Source organism: Salmo trutta, chromosome 22 (assembly GCF_901001165.1).
Source record: "Salmo trutta chromosome 22, fSalTru1.1, whole genome shotgun sequence".
In the NCBI taxonomy this organism is placed as follows: Eukaryota; Metazoa; Chordata; class Actinopteri; order Salmoniformes; family Salmonidae; genus Salmo; species Salmo trutta.
In genome coordinates, this window is record NC_042978.1 from 26,863,213 (window position 1) to 26,889,060 (window position 25,848).

Here is a 25,848-nt window from a genome sequence, read left to right on the forward strand (position 1 = left end):
ACTAGGCAAGTCAGTTAAGAACAAATTCTTATTTTACAATGACAGCCTACCCTGGCATAACCCGAATGACGCTGGGCTGATTGTGCGCCGCCCTATGGGACTCCCGATCACAGCCAGTTGTGATACAGCCTGGGATCGAACCAGGCTCTGAAGTGACATATCTCTCTATATCAGTGTTTCCCAAACTCGGTCCTGGCGACCCCAAGGGGTGAGCGTTTAGTTTTTTGCCTTAGCACTACACAGCTGATCCAAATAATCAACTGATTATCAAGCTTTGAGTATTTGATTCAGCTGTTTAGCGCTAGGGCAAAAAACTAAACGTGCTCCCTTTTGGGTCCCCAGGACCGAGTTTAGAAAACACTGCTCTATATCTATATATATTATATAGATAGGTCTGGGTTCCATATTGAATGTATAGTCTCATACAGAGAGAAAACAGACTGCACTCACTGCTACTTCGGACAAATGACAAGGAAATAAGGTAACAGGAAACAAGGTAACAGAAGGATAGAAGAGAGGTTTAGTATCTCTGTGGCTCAAAACACACGCTAACAAAGCGAACACAGAACAGATCACCTTCATGGTACCAGAACACAACAGAAACACACACTAGCATGAATCAGATCAGCCAGAGCTCAGTCCTCACTGGCTCCAGCAGAACAGGACAGACAGGAGTCTGGAAGACTGTATACTGTAAACCATCAGACAAATAGTAAAGGGAGATTTGTTCCATTTTATAAACTGGGTGGTTCGAGCCCTGAATGCTGATTGGCTGACATGTTATGTCAGACCGTATACCATAGGTATGACAAAACATGTATTTTTACTGCTCTAATTACATTGGTAAACAGTTTATAATAGCAATAAGGCGCCTCGGGGGTTTGTGGTATATGGCCAATATACCACGGCTAAGGGCTGTATCCAGGCACTCCGCGCTGCATCGTGCTTAAGAACAGTCCTTTGGCCATATACCACACCTCCTCATGCCGTATTGCTTAAATAAAGACCAGAGAGCTATATATGCAATAATTTTATACGACTTCTAATCAGTCAGTGGTCTCGCATATCTATTATCTCTCCCCTTCTCTTGCTCTACCTATAGTTATATTAGTCAGATCTCAAATCTCATTGGCACATAAACTACAGTATGTCTTCTCCTCCTGACCAATCAATGGCAAGCTCCTGTCTGTCACTCCTCTCCTGTACGTACTTACGCACGCACGCACACACACACACGTATGGTTTCCATTCTGTTTCTACAAACAAAACAACATGGCCACCAAGCTAGAAGTAAGGCACCTGGAGAAAGGTTCTGTGCCGTAGAGTCCTCTGAGGCTGGCTACAGACACGCCTCCCTCCCTCCTCCCTCCACCTCCTCCTCCGTCAGCTAGCCACGTTAGCATCAGTGCCAACTAATCCACAGAACTATATTGCCAGTCAGCTAGCCTCCTCTCTCTACGACCTCTCATCACCTAAAATCTCTTCAAACTCAGCTTGGAATTCTCAAACATCAGCAGTGCTTCAATAATCAGTAACCACACACAGTCTTTAAAACAATCTCTAAAAATAAATAAGAATCTGATATCTAAATAATAACAATCCTCTTTGTATATAGAAACAATTTGTTTTGGTATGTCATTCAATCAACATCTACTCAAAATGATAGTAATATAAATATATGATGTGGATAACAAAATCTGTGTCGTTATAAAAAGCATTTAAAATAAAAACTGAAATGTGTTTGATCTATGGTAACCTAACGTAGTAGGCATAAAACAAAACGTCTTAGCGGAGTTCACACATCCGGTTTTCAGCGGAAAAGAAAGCTAAGTTGAATTAACTGTATCCCGGAAAACCGGATGCATAAAATTGTTTGCAATTCCGTTAAGGCTAGTTCTATGGTGATGGTTATTCAGCAGCTGATTGGAGGTTGAGAGTAATGTGGGAGGAGCTGCCCACCTTTATACAGTCTATGGGATACAGTAGATTTGACCTAACATGACCTTGCCCCAGCAAGTTTGATCTCTAACCCCTAACCTTTCCCATGGCAAGACTGGCTCTAGACAGACAGGAAGCCTAACCACAGATCTAGAATCAGTTTCCCATACCCAGCCCAAACCTACAACTTAGGGAGGTAACAACACACAACTGACCCTAGATATGTGGTTAGAGGCACATCTGCCCTGCAGCGGACAGTGCTCTACTAAACTTAGGCCAGGATCACAACGATATCAAAGTGTCTAACTACAAGGCTCAGGGAAGGGTTCTGTTTTAGAGGTTATGCAAGTAGGACCTGGAGTTTTCCTGACTTCACGTTATCCAGCGGGGTTAACCTTCTCTAGCGGGCCAGTGTGGTGATGAGACTGGCACACATCTCAAAGAAGTCCATGGTGTGGCTGCCCTGGCGCGGGGTGGAGGTGGGGGTGGAGGTGAGGGTGAGGAGGGCAGCGCTGGAGCACAGAGACCCAGGCAGGGAGGAGCTGAGCTGGGGGAGATCCACGGCAGGTAAGGCTGAGTCCACACTGAGTCTGGGTCTATGGAGCCCTGCTGTGGAGCCTGACCTCTGAGGGGTGGAAGAACCCGACTTAAACCCTACTGCCTCCATGATGTCATCTGGAGAGGGGAAGGAGCGGTCAGGAGAGGACAGGAAAGGTTAGTGTTTGTTTTGTAGCTACTCATCTGTTTTCAGTAATTATTGTACAATTGTAATAAGAGGAAAATCTAAATGCTGTTTCAAATAAGTTTAAAAGTACAGTTACTACGGTTTACCCAGGTATCTAAGGACAGTTTGCTTTGGTGTATATTACAACATATTTCATGTTATAGAGCTGTCGTACCATCGATGCTCTTGAAGTCCAGCAGGTAGGATCTGTTGTCCACCTGGTACAGCTGGAGGCTCATCTTCACCAGGTTGTCTGTTACTGGATTCTTACTCCGTACACGCAGGTGGTATGGGTTCACCACCTGCACACAACACACACACCTTAACATGTACCGTATACACACACACACACACACCTTAACATGTACCGTATACACACACGCACACACACCTTAACATGTACCGTATACACACACACCTTAACATGTACCGTATACACACACACACACCTTAACATGTACCGTATACACACCCACACACCTTAACATGTACCGTATACACACCCACACACCTTAACATGTACCGTATACACACCCACACACCTTAACATGTACCGTATACACACACACACACACACACACACAACACGCACACACACCTTAACATGTACCGTATACACACACACACAACACGCACACACACCTTAACATGTACCGTATACACACACACACACACACCTTAACATGTACCGTATACACACACACACACCTTAACATGTACCGTATACACACACACACACACACCTTAACATGTACCGTATACACACACACACACACACCTTAACATGTACCGTATACACACACACACACCTAAACATGTACCGTATACACACCCACACACCTTAACATGCACCGTATACACACACACAACACGCACACACACCTTAACATGTACCGTATACACACACACAACACGCACACACACCTTAACATGTACCGTATACACACACACCTTAACATGTACCGTATACACACACCTTAACATGTACCGTATACACACACACCTTAACATGTACCGTATACACACACACCTTAACATGTACCGTATACACACACACACCTTAACATGTACCGTATACACACACACACACACCTTAACATGTACCGTATACACACACACACCTTAACATGTACCGTATACACACACACACACCTTAACATGTACCGTATACACACACAACACGCACACACACCTTAACATGTACCGTATACACACACAACACGCACACACACCTTAACATGTACCGTATACACACACACACCTTAACATGTACCGTATACACGCACACACACCTTAACATGTACCGTATACACACACACCTTAACATGTACCGTATACACACCCACACACCTTAACATGTACCATATACACACACACACACAACACCCACACACACCTTAACATGTACCGTATACACACACACACAACACGCACACACACCTTAACATGTACCGTATACACACACAACACACACCTTAACATGTACCGTATACACACACACACAACACGCACACACACCTTAACATGTACCGTATACACACACACCTTAACATGTACCGTATACACACACACACACCTTAACATGTACCGTATACACACACACACCTTAACATGTACCGTATACACACACACACACCTTAACATGTACCGTATACACACACAACACGCACACACACCTTAACATGTACCGTATACACACACAACACGCACACACACCTTAACATGTACCGTATACACACGCACCTTAACATGCACCGTATACACACACACAACACGCACACACACCTTAACATGTACCGTATACACACACACAACACGCACACACACCTTAACATGTACCGTATACACACACACCTTAACATGTACCGTATACACACACCTTAACATGTACCGTATACACACACACCTTAACATGTACCGTATACACACACACCTTAACATGTACCGTATACACACACACCTTAACATGTACCGTATACACACACACCTTAACATGTACCGTATACACACACACACACACACACACACACACCTTAACATGTACCGTATACACACACACACACACCTTAACATGTACCGTATACACACACACACACCTTAACATGTACCGTATACACACACAACACGCACACACACCTTAACATGTACCGTATACACACACAACACGCACACACACCTTAACATGTACCGTATACACACACACCTTAACATGTACCGTATACACGCACACACACCTTAACATGTACCGTATACACACACACCTTAACATGTACCGTATACACACACACACACACCTTAACATGTACCGTATACACACACAACACACACCTTAACATGTACCGTATACACACACACACAACACGCACACACACCTTAACATGTACCGTATACACACACACCTTAACATGTACCGTATACACACACACACACACCTTAACATGTACCGTATACACACACACACACCTTAACATGTACCGTATACACACACACCTTAACATGTACCGTATACACACACACACACAACACCCACACACCTTAACATGTACCGTATACACACACACACACACACACACCTTAACATGTACCGTATACACACACACACACACACCTTAACATGTACCGTATACACACACACACACACCTTAACATGTACCGTATACACACACACACACCTTAACATGTACCGTATACACACACACACACCTTAACATGTACCGTATACACACACACAACACACACACACACCTTAACATGTACCGTATACACACACACACAACACGCACACACACCTTAACATGTACCGTATACACACACACACAACACGCACACACACCTTAACATGTACCGTATACACACACACAACACGCACACACACCTTAACATGTACCGTATACACACACCTTAACATGTACCGTATACACACACACAACACGCACACACACCTTAACATGTACCGTATACACACACACAACACGCACACACACCTTAACATGTACCGTATACACACACACAACACGCACACACACCTTAACATGTACCGTATACACACACAACACGCACACACACCTTAACATGTACCGTATACACACACACCTTAACATGTACTGTATACACACACACCGTGCCTCACCTTCCAGTCATACTGTAGCTGTCTCATAGCCCTGTAGACCTCAGCCATGATGTCATATGGTCTGCTCTGACTCCTGATGCCCAGGTGCCACTTGGCTTTCTTCACTGCCAGGGGTTTGGCTCTGGTGGTGTTGAGGGCATCCAGTGGGCAGCGCGCCTGCAGACAGACAGAGAGAGAGGAGAGAATCTTTCATTTTCACCAACAAGCAGCAACAAATACATGAGGACAAGAAGACTGCACGCAAATATACTATACTGCCAATGTTTCATTTGCATTCCAACAGTGTTGTTTTTGACTGCTAGACTGGTATTACAGAAGAAGCACTTCATCAAGTGTTTACACTTTAGAGGTATTGTATCTGATTTGATATAAACATTACAGACACGACGATAGTCGGTTTAATTAGTTCATAGAATAGAACCAGGTACAGCTGCTTGCCTTAGGGCTGTCTACCAGCAGGGGGGGCATCCTCTCTGGGTGTGGTTTGACCCCAGGAGGCAGGGGCATGCCATCCTCCATGAAGGAGCCCTGGGGAGGGCTGGAGGCCAGGTAGAACTCACTGGCCTGGGTCATGATACGACGGTTGTCTATAATCAGATGGTATGCTACCGCCAGCTGGTCCTGGAGAGAGAGAGAGGAGAGATGAGGGAAAGAGGAGGGAGAGAGAAGGAGAGATGAGGGAGAGAGAAGGAGAGATGAGGGAGAGAGAAGGAGAGATGAGAGAGAAGGAGAGAGGAGGGAGAGAGAAGGAGAGATGAGAGAGAAGGAGAGAGGAGGGAGAAAGAAGGAGAGATGAGGGAGAGAGAGAGGAGAGATGAGGGAGAGAGGAGAGAGAGAGAGGAGAGATGAGGGAGAGATGAGGGAGAGATATGGGAGAGATGAGGGAGAGATGAGGGAGAGATGAGAGAGAAGGAGAGATGAGGGAGAGAGAGAGGAGAGATGAGGGAGAGAGAGAGGAGAGATGAGGGAGAGAGAAGGAGAGATGAGGGAGAGAGGAGGGAGAGAGAAGAAGAGATGAGGGAGAGAGAGAGGAGAGATGAGGAAGAGAGAGGAGAGATGAGGAAGAGAGAGGAGAGATGAGGAAGAGAGAGGAGAGATGAGGGAGAGAGGAGGGAGAGAGAAGGAGAGATGAGGGAGAGAGAAGGAGAGATGAGGGAGAGAGAGAGAAGGAGAGAGGGAATGAGAGAGAGAAGGAGAGGAGGGAGAGAGGGAATGAGAGAGAGAAGGAGAGAGGGAAGGAGAGAGGGGGGAGAGAGGGAAGGAGAGAGGAGGGAGAGAGGGAATGAGAGAGAGAAGGAGAGAGGGAAGGAGAGAGGGGGGGAGAGAGGGAAGGAGAGAGGAGGGAGAGAGGAGGGAGAGAGGGAAGGAGAGAGGAGGGAGAGAGGAGGGAGAGAGCAAGAAAGAGGAGGGAGAGAGAGGTGGGAGGGAGAGAGAGAAGGAGAGTTGAGGGAGAGAGAGAAGGAGAGTTGAGGGAGAGAGAGGAGAGTTGAGGGAGAGAGAGAAGGAGAGTTGAGGGAGAGAAGGAGAGTGAGAGAAGGAGAGAGGAGATAGAGAGAATGAGGGAGAGAAGAAGAGGAGGGAGAGAGGGAAGGAGAGAGGGGGGAGAGAGAGGGAAGGAGAGAGGAGGGAGAGAGCAAGAAAGAGGAGGGAGAGAGAGAAGGAGAGTTGAGGGAGAGAGAAGGAGAGAGGAGGGAGAGAGAGAAGGAGAGAGAGAAGGAGAGAGAGGAAACGAGAGAGAGCGATAGAGGGGGAGTGTGTTTGTCTGTGTACTGTATGACTAAGCATGTGTGTGTGCACATGTCCAGTATGTACCTGGGGGTCTCCGCTGTACAGGCTGGACATCACCTCAGACTCGGTGCTCTCAAACTTGTCGCACACCTCCCTGACGGCCTCCTCATCCAGAACTGTGGAGTCATAAGACAGGTCCTCAGGAAACAGGTAGCCTGGCAGGTCCTGCTTAAACCACTCATGTTCCCTACACACACACACACACACACAAAATAACAGTTACTGTCCATGATTCTTCTATTCTTTCGCTCTGGACCAACCTTGAACCACCACAAACCAGCATTTGGCTAGGTTTACCAGTTTTATCCCATTAAAAACATCAGCATCATCATCAGTAGGGAAGGTTAGAAGTTAGAGGTCAGGGGTTACCTAATGTCTTTAATGGTGGCTCTCTTCAATGGGTCGACCTGCAGCATGAGCAGCAGCAGGGAGGCGACGGGGCGAGTCAGGTATTCTGGCATATAGAACACGCCCCCTCTGATCTTCTTAAACAGCGTGGGAACATGTTCGTCATCAAAGGGCAGAGTCCCACACAGCAACGCATACAGGATCACCCCACAGCTCCATATATCCACCTCAGGGCCAGCATATAACCTGTTACCAAAGCAACGCATACAGGATCACCCCACAGCTCCATATATCCACCTCAGGGCCAGCATATAACCTGTTACCAAAGCAACGTATACACGATCACACCACAACATCCTAGAGCAACCATACTCAATTGGCAGACTGCGGGGTCCAGACCCGAACCCGGAATTGCTCAGCACCACTACTTCCCGTGACTATGGCACCATTTCCTGGTAACAAAAATTCTAATCGTTTGCCTAATTTCAATTTATGTGACAAAACACCATACAAACTCACCATCAAGCTGGAGGCCCTGGGCCTCAACCCCGCCCTGTGCAATTGGGTCCTAGACTTTCTGATGGGCCGCACCCATGTGGTGAAGGTAGGAAACAACATCACCTCGCTGACCCTCAACACTGGGGCCCCACACAGGTGCGTGCTCAGTCCCCTCCTGTACTCTCTGTTCACCCACAACCGCGTGGCCATGCACGCCTCCAACTCAATCATCAAGTTTGCAGACAACACAACAGTAGTAGGCTTGATTACCAACAACAATGAGACAGCCTATAGGGAGGAGGTGAGGGCACTCGGAGTGTGGTGTCAGGAAAACAACCTCTCACTCAACGTCAACAAAACAAAGGAGATGATCGTGGACTTCAGGAAACAGCAGAGGGAGCACCCCCCATCCACATCGAAGAGACAGTAGTGGAGAAAGTTCCACCCACACAGGAGGCAGAAGAAATTTGGCTTGTCATCAAAAACCCTGACTAACTTTTACGGATCCACAATCCAGAGCATCCTGTCGGTCTGTATCACTGCCTGGTACGGCAACTGCACCACCCTCAACCGCCAGGCTCTCCAGAGGGTGGTGCGGTCTGCACAACACATCACCGGGGACAAACTACCTGCCCTCCAGGACACCTACAGCACCCGATGTCACAGGAAGGACAAAAAGATCATCAAGGACAACAACCACCCGAGCCACTGCCTGTTCACCCCGCTAACATCCAGAAGGTGAGGTCAGTACAGGTGCATCAAAGCTGGAACCGAGAGACTGAAAAACAGCTTATATCACAAGGCCATCAGACTGTTGAACAGCCATCACTAACACAGAGAGGCTGCTGCCTACATGGAGACCCAATCACTGGCCACTTTAACAAATGGATCACTAGTCACTTTAAACAATGCCACATTAAATAAAACCACTTTAATAATGTTCACATATCTTACATTACTCATCTCATATGTATATACTGTATTTTATACCATCTATTGCACCTTGCCTATGCCGCTGGGCCATCGCTCATCCATATATTTATATGTATATATTCTCATTCATCCCTTTTAGATTTGTGTGTATTAGGTAGTTGTTGGGGAACTGTTAGATTACTTGTTAGATATTACTGCAATGTCGGAACCAGAAGCACAACAAGCATTTCGCTACACTCGCATTAACATCTGCTAACCATTTATATGTGACCAATACCATTTGATTTCACTTGAACAAGCATGTATAGTGTAGAGAATCATTGTACCATCTAAACTGTTGGGAAATGTATTTTCCATAACCAAAACTATTGTACTTCAGCTGTTTGAAGCTGGTGTACAAAACTGAAAGTAAAAGACTCAAAAACGAAACTTAAGAAAGGGAAGCATAGAAGCACATAGAAATATGTAAATTTGATCAGGTCACCCAAAACGTTACATATTGCAGCTTTAAGGAACTCGGTCAGGTTGTAATAGTAGAATGCAGAATGTGCCATTTCTAAATTTGGTAGTGCATTAGCAGCTTGTATTATATGAACACGCATAAGACATGGCAAAATGTGTCGAATTGCATGAAAATAGCTTTGAACTACAACTTTTCACTCTCCCAACAAGAAAGGTCTGAACAGTTTGTGTCATGGACAGTACGCGTGTATGTGTGTGTTTGTTAGAAATAGACATGGTGCAGGTTGCTGAGGGTCCGATTATTTCTGGAGAGATCACATGGGTCGCGAGGTGGGTGTTTGTTACTATGCCAATAAATTACAATATATCCATCCAGACTTTTGCCACCTAGGCCATTTTTGTGACCGGACATTCTCAAATAGTATTTGAATACCCCTGTCCTACAGTATCAACCTTAGGACCTGCATACGTACAACCTAAACATACAATTGGAGGGCCTGTTGTCCGGACCTCTGGCAGTCTCTATGGGGGTGCCACAGGGTTCAATTCTTGGGCCGACTCGCTTCTCTGTATACATCAATGATGTCGCTCTTGCTGCTGGTGAGTCTCTGATCCACCTCTACGCAGACGACACCATTCTGTATACATCTGGCCCTTCTTTGGACACGGTGTTAACTAACCTCCAGACGAGCTTCAATGCCATACAACTCTCCTTCCTTGGCCTCCAACTGCTCTTAAATACAAGTAAAACTAAATGCATGCTCTTCAACCGATCGCTGCCTGCACCTGCCCGCCCGTCTAGCATCACTACTCTGGACGGTTCTTACTTAGAATATGTGGACATCTACAAATACCTAGGTGTCTGGTTAGACTGTAAACTCTCCTTCCAGACTCACATTAAGCATCTCCAATCCAAAATTAAATCTAGAATCGGCTTCCTATTTCGCAACAAAGCATCCTTCACTCATGCTGCCAAACATACCCTCGTAAAACTGACTATCCTACCGATCCTTGACTTCGGCGATGTAATTTACAAAATAGCCTCCTACACTCTACTCAGCAAATTGGATGCAGTCTATCACAGTGCCATCCGTTTTGTCACCAAAGCCCCATATACTACCCACCACTGCGACCTGTGTGCTCTCGTTGGCTGGCCCTCGATTCATATTCGTCGCCAAACCCACTGGCTCCAGGTCATCTATAAGTCTTTGCTAGATAAAGCCCCGCCTTATCTCAGCTCACTGGTCACCATAGCAGCACCCACCCGTTGCACGCGCTCCAGCAGGTATATTTCACTGGTCACCCCCAAAGCCAATTCCTACTTTGGCCGCCTTTCCTTCCAGTTCTCTGCTGCCAATGACTGGAACGAACTGCAAAAATCACTGAAGCTGGAGACTCATATCTCCCTCACTAACTTTAAGCACCAGCTGTCAGAGAAGCTCACCAGATCACTGCACCTGTACATAGCCCATCTGTAAATAGCCCATCCAACTACCTCATCCCCATACTGTTATTTATTTTGCTCCTTTGCACCCCAGTATCTCTACTTGCACATTCATCTTCTGCACATCTATCACTCCAGTGTTTAATTGCTATATTGTAATATTGCTATATTGTAAATGAGAACTTGTTGTCAACTAGCCTACCTGGTTAAATAAAGGTGAAAGAAAAAAATGTAACGCACACCTTCCAGAGATGACTTCAGGAGCAGCGTAGTTGGGAGATCCACAGCTGGTCCTCAGGAACTCCCCGTCTGACATCATGTTGGACAACCCTGTTGACCAGAGCACATCATTTCTTAACAACATTATCTTCAATCTCAAGTTCCTGACGCTATCTTGGAACTATGTTAAGAGAGGGTTAGTGTTAGGTTGTGCCATGGTTAGGTCTCTAGGGCGGTGTAATGTTTTTATTCTGCTTTACTAACCCAGTCCTCTAAGCTCCACACATGCTGTGCTGATCGGATCAACTTCTCCCTAACCTTATCTCACCTTAACTAACCCTCCAAGGATCTTCTCTCTTCCCTCACCCTCCTCTCTCTCGCTCTTCCCCTCTTTCTCCCCTTCTCTCTCTATGATCAAGTGACACAGGGTCTGACAGGGCTCCTTGCCAGAGTGGATATCAGACCTGCCTTTTGCTAAGCAACAACCCCCCTCCTCCTCACACACACACCCCACCCAAGCCCCCTGTCCAGAGTAATCAGAGTCATATAGGCGTCGGTATATTCTAAAAGACAAGTGGTTTTGTTTGACATTTGCTACTGCTAATATAGTAGCTATGGCTATCTTTTTGGGTAACTCAATTTGTTATGTGCATGCATGAGTGTGTGTAGCATACCAAAGTCAGCTATCTTGGCGTTCTTGGAATGGTCCAGCAGAACATTCTCAGGTTTGAGGTCTCTGTGAACCACCATGTGTCTGTGGCAGTAGTCTACCCCTGAGATGATCTGTTGGAACAACCGACGAGCCTCTTTGTCTTCTACCTAAACACACAAGGTAAAGAGTAGGAGGTTAGTAGTTTATTCTATTCTAATGTTACTACATGCTGTCACTATGACAAATGTCACCATATAATGGCCTCTGTCTATATCTATCAATCAATCCAGACAGTCAGTCAGTCATTCAGTGGTATATCTCATCGACGGGGCTGTAGTGGAGAAGGTTGAGAGCTTCAAGTTCCTTGGCGTTCACATCACCAACGAACTGTCATGGTCCAAACAAACCAAGGCAGTCGTGAAGAGGGCACGACAACACCTATTCCCCCTCAGGAGACTGAAAAGATTTGTCATGGGTCCTCAGATCCTCAAAAAGTTCTACAGCTGCACCATCGAGAGCATCCTGACTGGTTGCATCACCGCCTGGTATGGCAACTACCCGGTCTCCGACCGCAGGGCATTACAGAGGACAGTGCGTACGGCCCAGTACATCACTGGGGCCAAGCTTCCTGCCACCCAGGACCTTTACACCAGGCGGTATCAGAGGAAGGCCCTAAAAATTGTTAAAGACCCCAGCCACCCCAGTCATAGACTGTTCTCTCTGCTACCGCACGGCAAGCGGTACCAGAGCGCCAAGTCTAGGTTCAAAAGGCTTCTTAACAGCTTCTACCCCCAAGCCGTAAGACTCCTGAACAGCTAATCAAATGGCTACCCAGACTATTTGCATTAACCCCCCACCCCCATTTTTACACTCCTGCTACTCTCTGTTTATTATCTATGCATAGTCACTCTAACCATAACCTACATGTACATATTACCTCAATTACCTCAACTAACCTGTGCCCCGGCACAGACTCTGTACCGGGGAGACTATATACCCCCTGTATATAGTCTCCACACAGACTCTGTACCGGTACCCCCTGTATATAGTCTCCACACAGACTCTGTACCGGTACCCCCTGTATATAGTCTCCACACAGACTCTGTACCGGTACCCCCTGTATATAGTCTCCACACAGACTCTGTACCGGTACCCCCTGTATATAGTCTCCACACAGACTCTGTACCGGTACCCCCTGTATATAGTCTCCACACAGACTCTGTACCGGTACCCCCTGTATATAGCGCCGTTACTGTTATTTTGTTGTTGCTCTTTAATTATTTGTTATTTTTCTATTTTTTTTGTTTACTTCAGTTTATTTAGTAAATACTTTCTTAACACCTATTTTTTCTTAAAACTGTATTGTTGGTTAAGGGCTTGTAAGTAAGCATTTCATTGTAAGGTCTACACCTGTTGTATTTTAGCTCTAAAACTAAAAGCATTGTATTTGGAACAAAACTCTCACTAAACCCTAAACCTCAACTAAATCTTGTAATAAATAATGTGGAAATTGAGCAAGTTGCGATGACTAAACTGATTTTTGTAACACTAGATTGTAAACTGTCATGGTCAAAACATATTGATGCAGTAGTAGCTAAGATGGGGAGAAGTCTGTCTATAATAAAGCTATGCTCTGCCTTCTTAACAACACTATCAACACGGCAGGTCCTACAGGCCCTAGTTTTGTCACACCTTGACTACTGTTCAGTCGTGTTGTCAGTTGCCACAAAAAAGGACTTAAGAAAATTCCAATTAGCTCAGAACAGGGCAGCATGGCTGGCCCTTGGATGTACACAGAGAGCTAATATTAATAATATGCATGTCAATCTCTCCTGGCTGAAAGTGGAGGAGAGATTGACTTCATCACTACTTTTATTTATGAGCGGTATTGACATGTTGAATGCACCAAGCTGTCTGTCTAAACTACTGGTACACAGCTCGGACACCCATACATACCCCACAAGACATGCCACAAGAGGTCTCTTCACAGTCCCCAAGTCCAGAACAGACTATGTGAGGTGCACAGTACTACATAGAGCCATGACTACATGGAACTCTGTTCCACATCAAGTAACTGACGCAAGCAGTAAAATTAGATTTAAAAAACAGATAAAAAACACCTTATGGAACAGCGGGGACTGTGAAGCAACACAAACATTGGCACAGACACATGCACACACACACACACACGGATTTAGTAATGTAGATATGTGGTAGTGGTGGAGTAGGGGCCTGAGGGCACACAGTGTGTTGTGAAATCTGTGAATGCAGCTAATGGGGATCCATAATAAATACAAATTTGGCAGATGTGACAAATACAATTTGATTTGATATATCACCCGTCCGTGTTTGCAGATGTAGTCAAACAGCTCTCCTCCTGAGACATACTCCATCACCATGAAGAAATCTGTAGGAGTACTGATCACCTGGTACCTACACACACACACACACACACACACACACACACACACACACACACACACACACACACACACACACACACACACACACACACACACACACACAGGGAGGTAGACAGACTCTTAAATACTCAGGAGAAATGTCAGAAATACACTTGTTCTCTTTCGTTTCCTTCCTGCTCTCACACAGACAGGGCTATTGTGCTGAAAAGGGAAAGGCTGAAAGTCTGTCATTTCATTACACTGTTCTGAGAGCAGCCAACAAATGTCTACCATAGCTCACACTGTCACTGTGGCCTAACCCTAAAATGAACACTCACAGAGGAGAAGAGAGAAAGCTGGAGAAAGAGAGAGCTGGAGAGAGGGAGAGCTGGAGAGAGGGAGAGCTGGAGAGAGGGAGAGCTGGAGAGAGGAAGCAGGAGAGGGAGAGCTGGAGAGAGGGAGAGCTGGAGAGAGGGAGAGCTGGAGAGAGGGAGAGCAGGAGAGAGGGAGAGCTGGAGAAAGAGAGAGCTGGAGAAAGAGAGAGCTGGAGAGAGGAAGCAGGAGAGAGGAAGCAGGAGAGGGAGAGCTGGAGAGAGGGAGAGCTGGAGAGAGGAAGCAGGAGAGGGAGAGCTGGAGAGAGGGAGAGCTGGAGAGAGGGAGAGCAGGAGAGAGGGAGAGCTGGAGAAAGAGAGAGCTGGAGAAAGAGAGAGCTGGAGAAAGAGAGAGCTGGAGAAAGAGAGAGCTGGAGAAAGAGAGAGCTGGAGAAAGAGAGAGCTGGAGAGAGGGAGAGCTGGAGAGAGGGAGAGCTGGAGAGAGGGAGAGCTGGAGAGAGGGAGAGCTGGAGAGAGGGAGAGCTGGAGAGAGGGAGAGCTGGAGAGAGGGAGCAGGAGAGAGGGAGCTGGAGAGAGGGAGCAGGAGAGAGGGAGCTGGAGAGAGGGAGAGCTGGAGAGAGGGAGAGCGAGAGACTTTCACATTCTATGCGAGAAAATAATATTCCTCTTGAGGCGCATTCAAATTACAAGTGCCTTACAGGGAGAGAGATGTGCATGCCCAGTCATTGTAGCCTACAACATTCTTATTGCAGTTGCGGGAAACACCTTTTAAAGCAGTCTTGATGACCACTGTTAAAAGAGGATCACTGAGTTTTCTAGTGTTACTAGGCTACACTTATTTCTCAAATCCAAGTAATGCTGTACGCCTATGTAGATATTCTATTAAAAATCAGCCGTTTCCAGCTACAATAGTCATTTACAACATTAACAATGTCTACACTGTATTTCTGATCAATTTCATGTTATTTTAATGGACAAAAAAAAAGTGTTTTTCTTTCAAAAACAAGGACATTTCTAAGTGACCCTAAACTTTTGAACGGGGTAGTGTATATGTACAGTATATATTTACAAAAAAGATATAGGGGATTGGAAATTATGCAGACAACTACATTAATGGAAGCTACAATCTATCTGCAGTATTAAAGCTGATCTACCCCCTAAAAATAAAATATAGGCATGGTTTATTCGCGTTTGTAACGGCTGTCGTCAGAATGAGACCAAAGCGCAGCGTGGAAAGTGTTCATGATGTTTTATTTTCACCAAAAAACACTCAAACAAAAATAACAAAAATTAAAAAAGGGGAAGGCTTGCAAGCCGAAGAACACCATCCCAACCGTGAAGCACGGGGGTGGCAGCATCATGTTGTAGGGGTGCTTTGCTGCAGGAGGGACTGGTGTACTTCACAAAATAGATGGCATCATGAGGAAGGAATATTATGTGGATATATTGAAGTAACATCTCAAGACATCAGTCAGGAAGCTAAAGCTTGGTCGCTAATGGGTCTTCCAAATGCACAATGACCCCAAGCATACTTCCAATATTGTGGCAAAATGGCTTAAGGACAACAAAGTCAAGGTATTGGAGTGGCCATCACAAAGCCCTGACCTCAATCCTACAGAAAATTTGTGGACAGAACTGAAAAAGCGTGTTCAAGCAGGGAGGCTTGTGGGAAGCTTGTGGAAGGCTACCCGAAACGTTTGACCCAAGGTAAACAATTTAAAGGCAATGCTACCAAATACTAATTGTGTATGTAAACTTCTGACCCACTGGGAATGTGATGAAAGAAATAAAAGCTGAAATAAATCATTCTCTCAACTATTATTCTGACATTTCACATTCTTAAAATAAAGTGGTGATCCTAACTGACCTAAGACATGGAATTTTTACTAGGATTAAATGTCAGGAATTGTGAAAAACTGAGTTTAAATGTATTTGGCTAAGGTGTATGTAAACTTCCGACTTCAACTGTATAATTTTCATTCCTTTTGGAGTAAGATATCCTTTTAAAAAGTCACCAGAACTGACCTTCTCACAGTCATTCTCCCCCCAAAAATGGTAGATCCCTCTGCGACCTGTAATATGCTGTGATATGTGCTTTTGTCAGTATATATTTAGGCTAATATATCACCCCCCTAAACAAACACTGAGTCTGTGTGTGTGTATGTTGTACTCACAGTTTGATGATGTGAGGGTGTCTGAATAGTTTGAGGTTCTGTATCTCTCGTTTGATCTTGCCCACCACGTCCAGACTCCTGATCTTCTGTCTGTTCAGGATCTTCACTGCCACCTTATGACCTGTCAACTGGTGCTCTCCAACTACCACACACACACACACACACACACACACACACACACATGAACCAACTGGAATGTTTCTGTTCAACTGCTGCAATGTAGGCTATAAAGGCACAATTTGTGCTGACGGGACACATATACACTGAACAAAAATATAAACAACATGTAAAGTGTTGGCCCAGGTTTCATGAGCTGAAATAAAAGATCCCAGAAATGTTCCATACACACAAAAAGCTTATTTCTCTCTAATGTTTTGCACAAATGTGTTTACATCCGTTAGTGAGCATTTCTCCTTTGCCAAGAGAATCCATCCACCTGAAAGGTGTGACATATCAAGAAGCTGATTAAACAGCAGGATCATTATACAGGTTCAACTTGTGCTGGGGGACAATAAAAGGCTACTCTAAAATGTGCAGTTTTGTCACTGCTGATGAAACTGGGAGTTTGCACAACCGAAGAATTTCTGCACAAACGGTCAGAAACCGTCTCAGGGAAGCTCATCTGCGGGCTTGTTGTCCTCACCAGGGTCTTGACCTGACTGCAGTTCGGTGTCGTAACCGACTTCAGTGGACAAATGCTCACATTCGATGGCCACTTGCACACTGGAGAAGTGTGCTCTTCACGAATAAATCCCAGTTTCAACTGTATCGTGTGGGCGACCGGTTTTCTAATGTCAACGTTATGAACAGAGTGCGCCATGGTTGCGGTGGGGTTATGGTATGGGCAGGCAATAAGCTATGGACAGCGAACATAATTGCATTTTATCGATTGTCATTTCAATGCACAGATACCGTGACGAGATCTTGAGGCCCATTGTCGTGCTTTTCATCCACCGCCATCACCTCATGTTTCAGTATGATAATGCACGGCCCCATGTCGCAAGGATCTGTAGACAATTCCTGGAAGCTGAAAAAGTTCCAGTTCTTCCATGGCCTGCATACTCACCAGACATGGCACCCATTGAGGATGTTTGGGATGCCATTTAAAGTGGATTGCAGTTTGAGTTAATTAAAATGTGTACAGGGACAGTGCACATGAATCACAGTTGTGTGTGTCTAATGGCAGGGTATTCCAGACATGGGAAGCTCTCACACTGAAAGCAGATTAACTGAAGGTGCTTTTCCTTAAGTCGGACAACATTCCACTGGACACAATTAATGCCTGATCAACTATATGACAAGGAGATGTGCCGCGCAAGACAAATGGTGGTCACACCAGATACTGACTGGTTTTCTGATCCACAGCCCTACCTCTGTTTAAGGTATCTGTGACCAACAGATGCATATCTGTATTCCCAGTTATGTGAAATCCATAGATTAGGGCCTAATTAATGTATTTCAATTGACTGATTGACATATGAACTGTAAATCAGTCAAATATTTGAAATTGTTGTGTTTATATTTTTGTTCAGTGTAAAAACCTGTAATTAGCTATCTAGCGCGCTCCAAACACGTGTGTAAGCTAACGAGGCACTGGATTCTTTCTCTCTGATATGAAAGATAAGGGACATGTCAGAGAATGTTTCGAGAACCTGTTTGAAAGCGATGATTATTAACTTTTCGAAACATTAAAACACAGAGTTGGAATTGTAGTTCACATGGAGCCAAATGTGGGCGAATGTAACCGCTGAAAACAGTGTATACGGACATATAAGTGATTTGTTTCGACAGCTAGGGAAATGTGTGCTGTAATGTGTATACTACTCAGCTAAACATTTATTGCCTGATAAAGAACAGAATCGTGGCTGTTTCATAGTAGTCAACTTGACATGATTTAGATTCAGAACATCTCTATTTCCACATTACTGGACTAGCTATATCTGTTCACAACAGTAAGGAACATACATAACAAACAGTTAAACAGGTTAAAGACAACACACCAATTACAGTAAGCCTAAAGCCTACACACATTAACTACAAGGTGAATAAGTCAAGTGCGACCTGTCTGTCTCGATCTGTCGCGTTGTATTAACATTATTATAGTCTGTCTGTAGCCACATGGTTATTGCCCGTCTGTAACAATATTGTCTGTCTGTAACAATGAATAAACACTGTTATTGTTGGCTAGTAGCTGGTTACACTCTCCTACTAATGTCTCAAATCTAACACACCACCTGCAGCCCAACAAGGTCAGGTTGAGACCGCTGAGGACATGAGGTCATTTGATGAGGCGTTTTAAATTCTCATTCTGTCCATGCCATGGGATAATTCACACCATGGTTTGATTGAGGAATACTGGTGATGATTAGCACTATTTAGCTATAACGTTATGGTTTATGTTTCTTTTAAAATGTCCTAAATGTCCATAGCCACATAGGACAAGTTTAAAGGTCTACTGCCACTAGCAAAGTCAACCGCCGACATTCACTGCCGGTTACGTGCGAGTTGTTTGTTTACACCGTCATTGTTGTGGAAGGTAGCCTAATGATCCATATAAAGCCTATCATTACTGATGAGCGACTGGTCAGGGTAGACCTAGCTATGCTGCTGGAACAATTCGCCTTCAACAAACCACATTCTCTACACATAAACGGAGACCACGTTCATATATTCTAGCCTATTCGTAACCACGCAGCCAAAGCTACGTACTTCGCCTAGCTTTCTAAATAGCCCACCACGGAGTTGGGGGCGAAAACACAGGCTACGATCATTTACACTCAATAACAGCAAACGTCCCCACGACATGACCGTTGATAAGCACGCGACTTAACTCTTTACTTTGCCGAAGGTGCCGACGCCCAGAGTGTCTCCGAGAAGATAATGTCCGATCTTCACTCGGCCGCCTTCGTGTTTCTGCTGTCGTTCTGCCATCTTTAAACGGCTCCGGTAGGCTTGAGCTCTCTGCTCCGTGTGCTGGCTGTGGGGCGCGACGTGCGGGGGAGGTGAGTCCGCCGGACACTGGACAAGCCAACAACTCTCATCTCGAATAGCAACAGCGCTCTACGGTGGAGCTCTATTGCGCGAGGGGAGGAGAAGCCTAGAGATATTTTTGTTAAATATGCGTGGGCCTTATCAAATATTGGGTCAGAAATCAATTACAGATCATGTAATTTATTCTAGGCATAATGTAAGATAATTAATGTACATTTTAGTCATTTAGCAGACGCTCTTATCCAGATCGACTTACAGTAGTGAATGCATACATTTCATTTCATGCATTTTTTTTATACTTGCCCCCCGTGGGAATCGAATCCACAACCCTGGCGTTGCACACACCATGCTGGCGTTGCAAACACCATGCTCTACCAACTGAGCCACGGGGAAGCTATGTAGCCTGTATACTGTCCTATACTACAGTATTGTTGTTGCCCTGGTTCTCTCATCATGGTTACATTTACGTTCCCATAAACTCAGGGCCTATCAAGAAACGCTAGTCCGGGAATGCTGACATCTGGCCTATAAGGCCAGCAGTAGGCCCAGGCTACTGATGTTTCCTCTCTAATCAAATTTACATTTAAGTCATTTAGCAGACGCTCTTATCCAGAGCGACTTACAAATTGGTGCATTCACCTTATGATATCCAGTGGAACAACCACTTTACAATAGTGCATCTAAATATTTTAAGGGGGGGGGGGGGGTTAGAAGGATTACTTTATCCTATCCCAGGTATTCCTTAAAGAGGTGGGGTTTCAGGTGTCTCCAGAAGGTCTGGCATCGTGAGGGAGACCTGGGGCACCAGTGAGTGGACTCTCTGGCCAATCAATTAACTCAGGGAGAGAAACATCACTAATTTGTCCAGATTGGAAAAGAGGGGTTGTTTCTGAACAATGCACTGTTCTTTTTTTTCTAAACAAGGACACAGTTGAGTGTTTCTACCACTAGATGTCAGACAGAGCTCAGTGTTGATCCCCTGGCCTCCTATACTCATTTGTGTTGATCAGTCACACTTTTGTGCCTGGGACCACTGCTCCTCCCTATGTCTATGAGGCCCACTGACAGACAGAAGACAACACTACAGTCGTGGCCAAAAGTTTTGAGAATGACACAAATATAAATTTTCACAAAGTCTGCTGCCTCAGTTTGTATGATGGCAATTTGCATATACTCCAGAATGTTATGAAGAGTCTTAAGGTGAATGCACCAATTTGTAAGTCGCTCTGGATAAGAGCGTCTGCTAAATGACTTAAATGTAAATGTTAAATGTGATCAGATGAATTGCAATTAATTGCAAAGTCCCTCTTTGCCATGCAAATTAACTGAATCCCCCAAAAAACATTTCCACTGCATTTCAGCCCTGCCACAAAAGGACCATCTGACATCATGTCAGTGATTCTCTCATTAACACAGGTGTGAGTGTTGACGAGGACAAAGCTTGAGATCACTCTGTCATGCTGATTGAGTTCGAATAACAGACTGGAAGCTTCAAAAGAGGGTGGTGCTTGGAACCATTGTTCTTCCTCTGTCAACCGTGGTTACCTGCAAGGAAACACGTGCCGTCATCATTGCTTTGCACAAAAAAAAGGCCTCACAGGCAAGGATATTGCTGCCAGTAAGATTGCACCTAAATCAACCATTTATCGGATCATCAAGAACTTCAAGGAGAGTGGTTTAATTGTTGTGAAGAAGGCTTCAGGGCGCCCAAGAAAGTCCAGCAAGCGCCAGGACCGTCTCCTAAAGTTCATTCAGCTGCGGGATCGGGGCACCACCAGTACAGAGCTTGCTCAGGAATGGCAGCAGGCAGGTGTGAGTGCATCTGCACGCACAGTGAGGCAAAGACTTTGTTGGGAAGGGCCAGTAAGTAAGCATTTCACTGTTAGTCTACAACTGTTGTTTACGAAGTATGTAACAAATAAAAATGTATTGGATTTGAGATACAATGCTGTGTGCACTAACTATATCTCTGCTATACAGTTACCGTGCTCACCATCTACACCTTGGAACTATGAAATGTGCTTTTGGCCTGTATGTGCCTGTATGGAATTCTTGCTGTATTTTTTATCTTTGCTGCTAATAAATGGGCAAAAGCGCCAAGGATCTCATCTAAATCTGGAATATTTATGAATATTTTCAATCCCACCTGTGCTAGAGTGGATATCAGGAACTTTTGACTAGGTTAGCCACTATTAATCTCATCAAGAGTTTAAGATATTTTGGCAATGGCATTTAGGAGAGGTGTTGGACTGACAGACAAAAGGTTGCTGGTTTAAGTCCAGTTTGGTAAACTCTGTAAATTGAATGCCCATACGTTCAGTGACCAGTTACGTGTGAGTACAAGGTCGTGTTCATTAAGGCACACTGTACCAAAACGTTTTTAAAACGTTTGGCAAAGTGACATTTAAACAAGCTTTCTTTGGACACATTCAGATACCTTTTAATTTCATTCAATTTCTTAGCGTTTTCTTCTGTTTCATGCCAACTGTACATGACTCAGATATTTGGTTTCTCCATCAGTGATGCAGTAATGAAGGCCTACTATAGTTGCAGCCTGGTTTCATAGACTCGACGTAACATAGTAAATTATATCCGGGATCTGAAATTAGTATGATATGTTTGGTATGGTTACATAAGACAGGTTACTATAACGCGAACAACAAGCAACCAAAATGTTGCGTGTCAAATCTCATCATGGACAACTTTAGCATTTGAGCTAATTAGCAACTTTGCAACTACTTACACATGTTTTTCTACTTTTCAACTACTTAGCATGTCAGCTAACCCTTCCCCTAACCCTTTAACCTAACTTCCAACCTTAACCCTAACCTTAATCCTTAACTCTAAATCCTAGCCTAGCTAACGTTTGCCACCCAGTTATCGTTAGAGACCTAGCCACCTGGCTAACTTCATCCAAAACAAATGGGAATTCGTAACATATCATAAAATTCCTAACCTTTGCAAATTTTTTCATAACATTTGCAATTTGTAACATCATACGAATTGATATTCGTAACATATCATACGAAATCGATGATTGAAATCCACAAATTATTACATACCATACGAAACATAACATATCATGGTAAATGTATGGTCCCGGATTTACGTACAGAATAATACGAAATGCTCGGAGACCAGGTTGGTAGTAGTGACAGGGGGCCCACCGCCCACGGACGCCGCTTTATGGTGCGCTCTGTGTTCTGTGTTGGCCTCCCCAGTACACGCCGCTGGGAGCACTGTCAGACTGCTCTTATCCAGGTCCAGAGAACGTTTACTAGCATGAGGTATGGAGCTAATTACTGAGCCGTAGCAGAGAGAAGAGAAGAAGGCTGAGCCTGAGACTGCTGAGAAGGAGGGTGAGGAGGAGGAGGAGAAGAGGAAGGGTTGATAAAACTACCATCTCTCTCTCTCTGCGCTCAGAGCGCTATTCTCTGCCAGGCTTTGAAGCTGACAGAGAGAGAGGAGACAGAAGCAGGATTCGTTCATCATAGCGCCTTTACAGAAGTTTACCATCCCAAATCGTGAACCGGACAGACGAAAGGTTTTAATCCAGGATCTGAAGAGGCGATTTATGGTGAAAAGTATGCTTTTCTAAAGTAAAATATTTGGACAGACGAGGCATCGCATTGTTGCAGCGCTGATACACAGTTTGCAGGTCCTCTACTTAGTTGGGAAGTTCGTTTCCCATAGTTGGCTTCTGAGTGACCTCTGCTTCTTCTCGGCTGGAATCCTTGAAAGACTAAATAACGTGATTTAGATAGTTTGGAGCGCTGGTGGAATTTTAACTGGAGACGGAGTTCTTCCATGCAACAGTTGGCTATTTTGTACAAGTAAGCCATGGCACAACAGAGCAGAAACGGAGGGACCTCATTGAACAACAACGGCACCGATGTCACCAAGAGGAAACTGTTGACAGGACTGGACCTCTTCTGCCTGCTACTAGGTGAGTTTCAAAAACATATTCGGCCTATACTGGAAACATATTCGGCCTATACTGGAAACATATTCGGCCTATACTGGAAACATATTCGGCCTATACTGGAAACAAATGAAATGACTTGACAGCATTGAATACCCTATAACATGACAATAACATTCCAATACTGTCACACTGTAATGGCATCGGCCTATAAAACACTGGACAATTAGGCTACATAACATATTTAACACTTTAAAGGGTGTGGCCAGAATGTATACCACGGCGCTCACCATCATGGTGCGGTAGTGTGTTATTAGTAAAACACGAAAACAGAACCACTCTGCAGACTGTGTTACAACAGAGAGAGAGGGAGAGGCGCCTGGAGTGGATGCGCCGCGCTGAGCAGAGAGAGAGCGGGTGTCAGAGAGGACACAACGCCAACATTTACACAGAGGGGCAGGTTAGGCCTACAATATTAAAAATAATTGAATATGTTAACAACCGGCAACATGTCCACCTAACACGCTTATCGTTAACGTGTTCAGACCGTAAAATATGTGAGACGGTGAGAACCAGGACCACGGGACTCTGTTTTAAGTGCCGCTGAGAGAGTGAGAGAACACTGTGGTTGACGTGATGTGAAGTGGTCAAACAGGTTATTATGGTTTCCTAAAGACCACTGTCTGACTGAAAAATACTCTATGAGAATGAACCTACTCAATGTATTTAGTTGCGATTAAGTCAAATTGTTCATAAATGTTTCTATAATTGGATATTATATTATCCCAATTAACAGTGGGACAGGTCCCTGCTGTGTGTGTGTGTGTGTTTATGTTGATGTGCGTGTGCGTGTGTCCAGGGGGGAGAGATGTTGGAGATGTTTTGAAGTGCTGCAACTTTACCATTTTACTGCCCCTTAAATAGTCTGCCAGCCCCTCTCCACAACCTTTTCCCCTACCACCATCCTCCGTTACCTCCCCTACCACCATCCTCCGTTACCTCCCCTACCACCATCCTCCGTTACCTCCCCTACCACCATCCTCCGTTACCTCCCCTACCACCATCCTCCGTTACCTCCCCTACCACCATCCCCGTTACCTCCCCTACCACCATCCTCCGTTACCTCCCCTACCACCAATCCTCCGTTACCTCCCCTACCACCATCCTCCGTTACCTCCCCTACCACCATCCTCCGTTACCTCCCCTACCACCATCCTCCGTTACCTCCCCTACCACCATCCTCCGTTACCTCCCCTACCACCATCCTCCGTTACCTCCCCTACCACCATCCTCCGTTACCTCCCCTACCACCATCCTCCGTTACCTCCCCTACCACCATCCTCCTTACCTCCCCTACCACCATCCTCCGTTACCTCCCCTACCACCATCCTCCGTTACCTCCCCTACCACCATCCTCCGTTACCTCCCCTACCACCATCCTCCGTTACTCCTATTACTTCTATTACCCTCTTGAGCTGCCTTTCCATCTAGAGAACAAGAATGGTATGAAACAGGACTAGAGCTTTGGAATGGTGTGCAATTGGAATTGGAATACAAATGGAATGCTGTGGAATTGGAATATAAATATAAATTGAACATGGAATGTGATTATGCTCTGGAGTGCTATTCCAATAGGACATTCATTATAGGACATGCAGCATTAACGCAGGTCAGGCAAGGCAATGGTGTGTGTTTGTGTTTGTTTGACTGAGGTGATGATGGCTTGTTTGAACAATGCCAGCCATCTCCTTCTCTCTTTATCTCTCGTTCCCCCCTTTTCTCTCTTTCTTTACACGTTCTCTCCCACAACCCTACAGCAAATCTCCTACAGCTGCCCCCCAGATCAACTCTCTCTCTCTCTCTCTCTCTCTCTCTCTCTCTCTCTCTCTCT

At 45.1% G+C, this 25,848-nt stretch overlaps 2 protein-coding genes across 5 annotated transcripts in view; one reads left to right on the forward strand and one right to left on the reverse strand.

Moving 5' to 3' along the window:
• Positions 1–497: 497 nt before the first annotated feature.
• LOC115158481 (5'-AMP-activated protein kinase catalytic subunit alpha-2) lies at positions 498–20,117 on the reverse strand. Of its 3 annotated transcripts, XM_029707475.1 has the most exons (12): positions 19,876–20,117; positions 17,045–17,186; positions 14,476–14,569; positions 12,159–12,303; positions 11,508–11,595; positions 8,199–8,244; positions 7,950–8,128; positions 7,605–7,767; positions 6,231–6,413; positions 5,793–5,948; positions 2,838–2,964; positions 498–2,613 (listed from the first exon to the last, which is right to left on the reverse strand). In XM_029707475.1, the coding sequence occupies exons 1-12, from the start codon at positions 19,973–19,975 to the stop codon at positions 2,339–2,341; spliced, it is 1,698 nt and encodes a 565-aa protein (XP_029563335.1). In that variant the 5' UTR covers positions 19,976–20,117; the 3' UTR covers positions 498–2,338. The 3 variants fall into 3 exon arrangements, with proteins under 3 accessions (XP_029563335.1, XP_029563334.1, XP_029563336.1); XM_029707474.1 differs by lacking the exon at positions 8,199–8,244 and having other exon boundaries at positions 7,950–8,174; positions 19,876–20,116; XM_029707476.1 differs by lacking the exons at positions 7,950–8,128; positions 8,199–8,244 and having other exon boundaries at positions 19,876–20,115.
• A 3,159-nt stretch (positions 20,118–23,276) lies between these two features.
• Positions 23,277–25,848, forward strand: part of LOC115158482 (phospholipid phosphatase 3) — a 27,342-nt gene continuing 24,770 nt past the window's right edge. The window contains exon 1 of one of the 2 annotated variants that reach the window (XM_029707479.1): positions 23,277–23,981. In XM_029707479.1, the coding sequence (XP_029563339.1) occupies positions 23,876–23,981 (106 nt within the window). In that variant the 5' untranslated portion in view covers positions 23,277–23,875. The remainder of the gene's footprint in view (positions 23,982–25,848) is intronic. The other variant, XM_029707477.1, reaches the window with a different exon arrangement.

Excerpts from the sequence above, each read along its gene's own strand:
- LOC115158481 (XM_029707475.1), bottom strand. The coding sequence starts at position 19,975 with ATGGCAGAACGACAGCAGAAACACGAAGGCGGCCGAGTGAAGATCGGA. Across the intron at positions 14,570-17,044 it reads CACCCTCACATCATCAAACT|GTACCAGGTGATCAGTACTC; the intron begins GTGAGTACAACA and ends GTGTGTGTGTAG. Across the intron at positions 5,949-6,230 it reads TGCTGGTAGACAGCCCTAAG|GCGCGCTGCCCACTGGATGC; the intron begins GCAAGCAGCTGT and ends GTCTGTCTGCAG.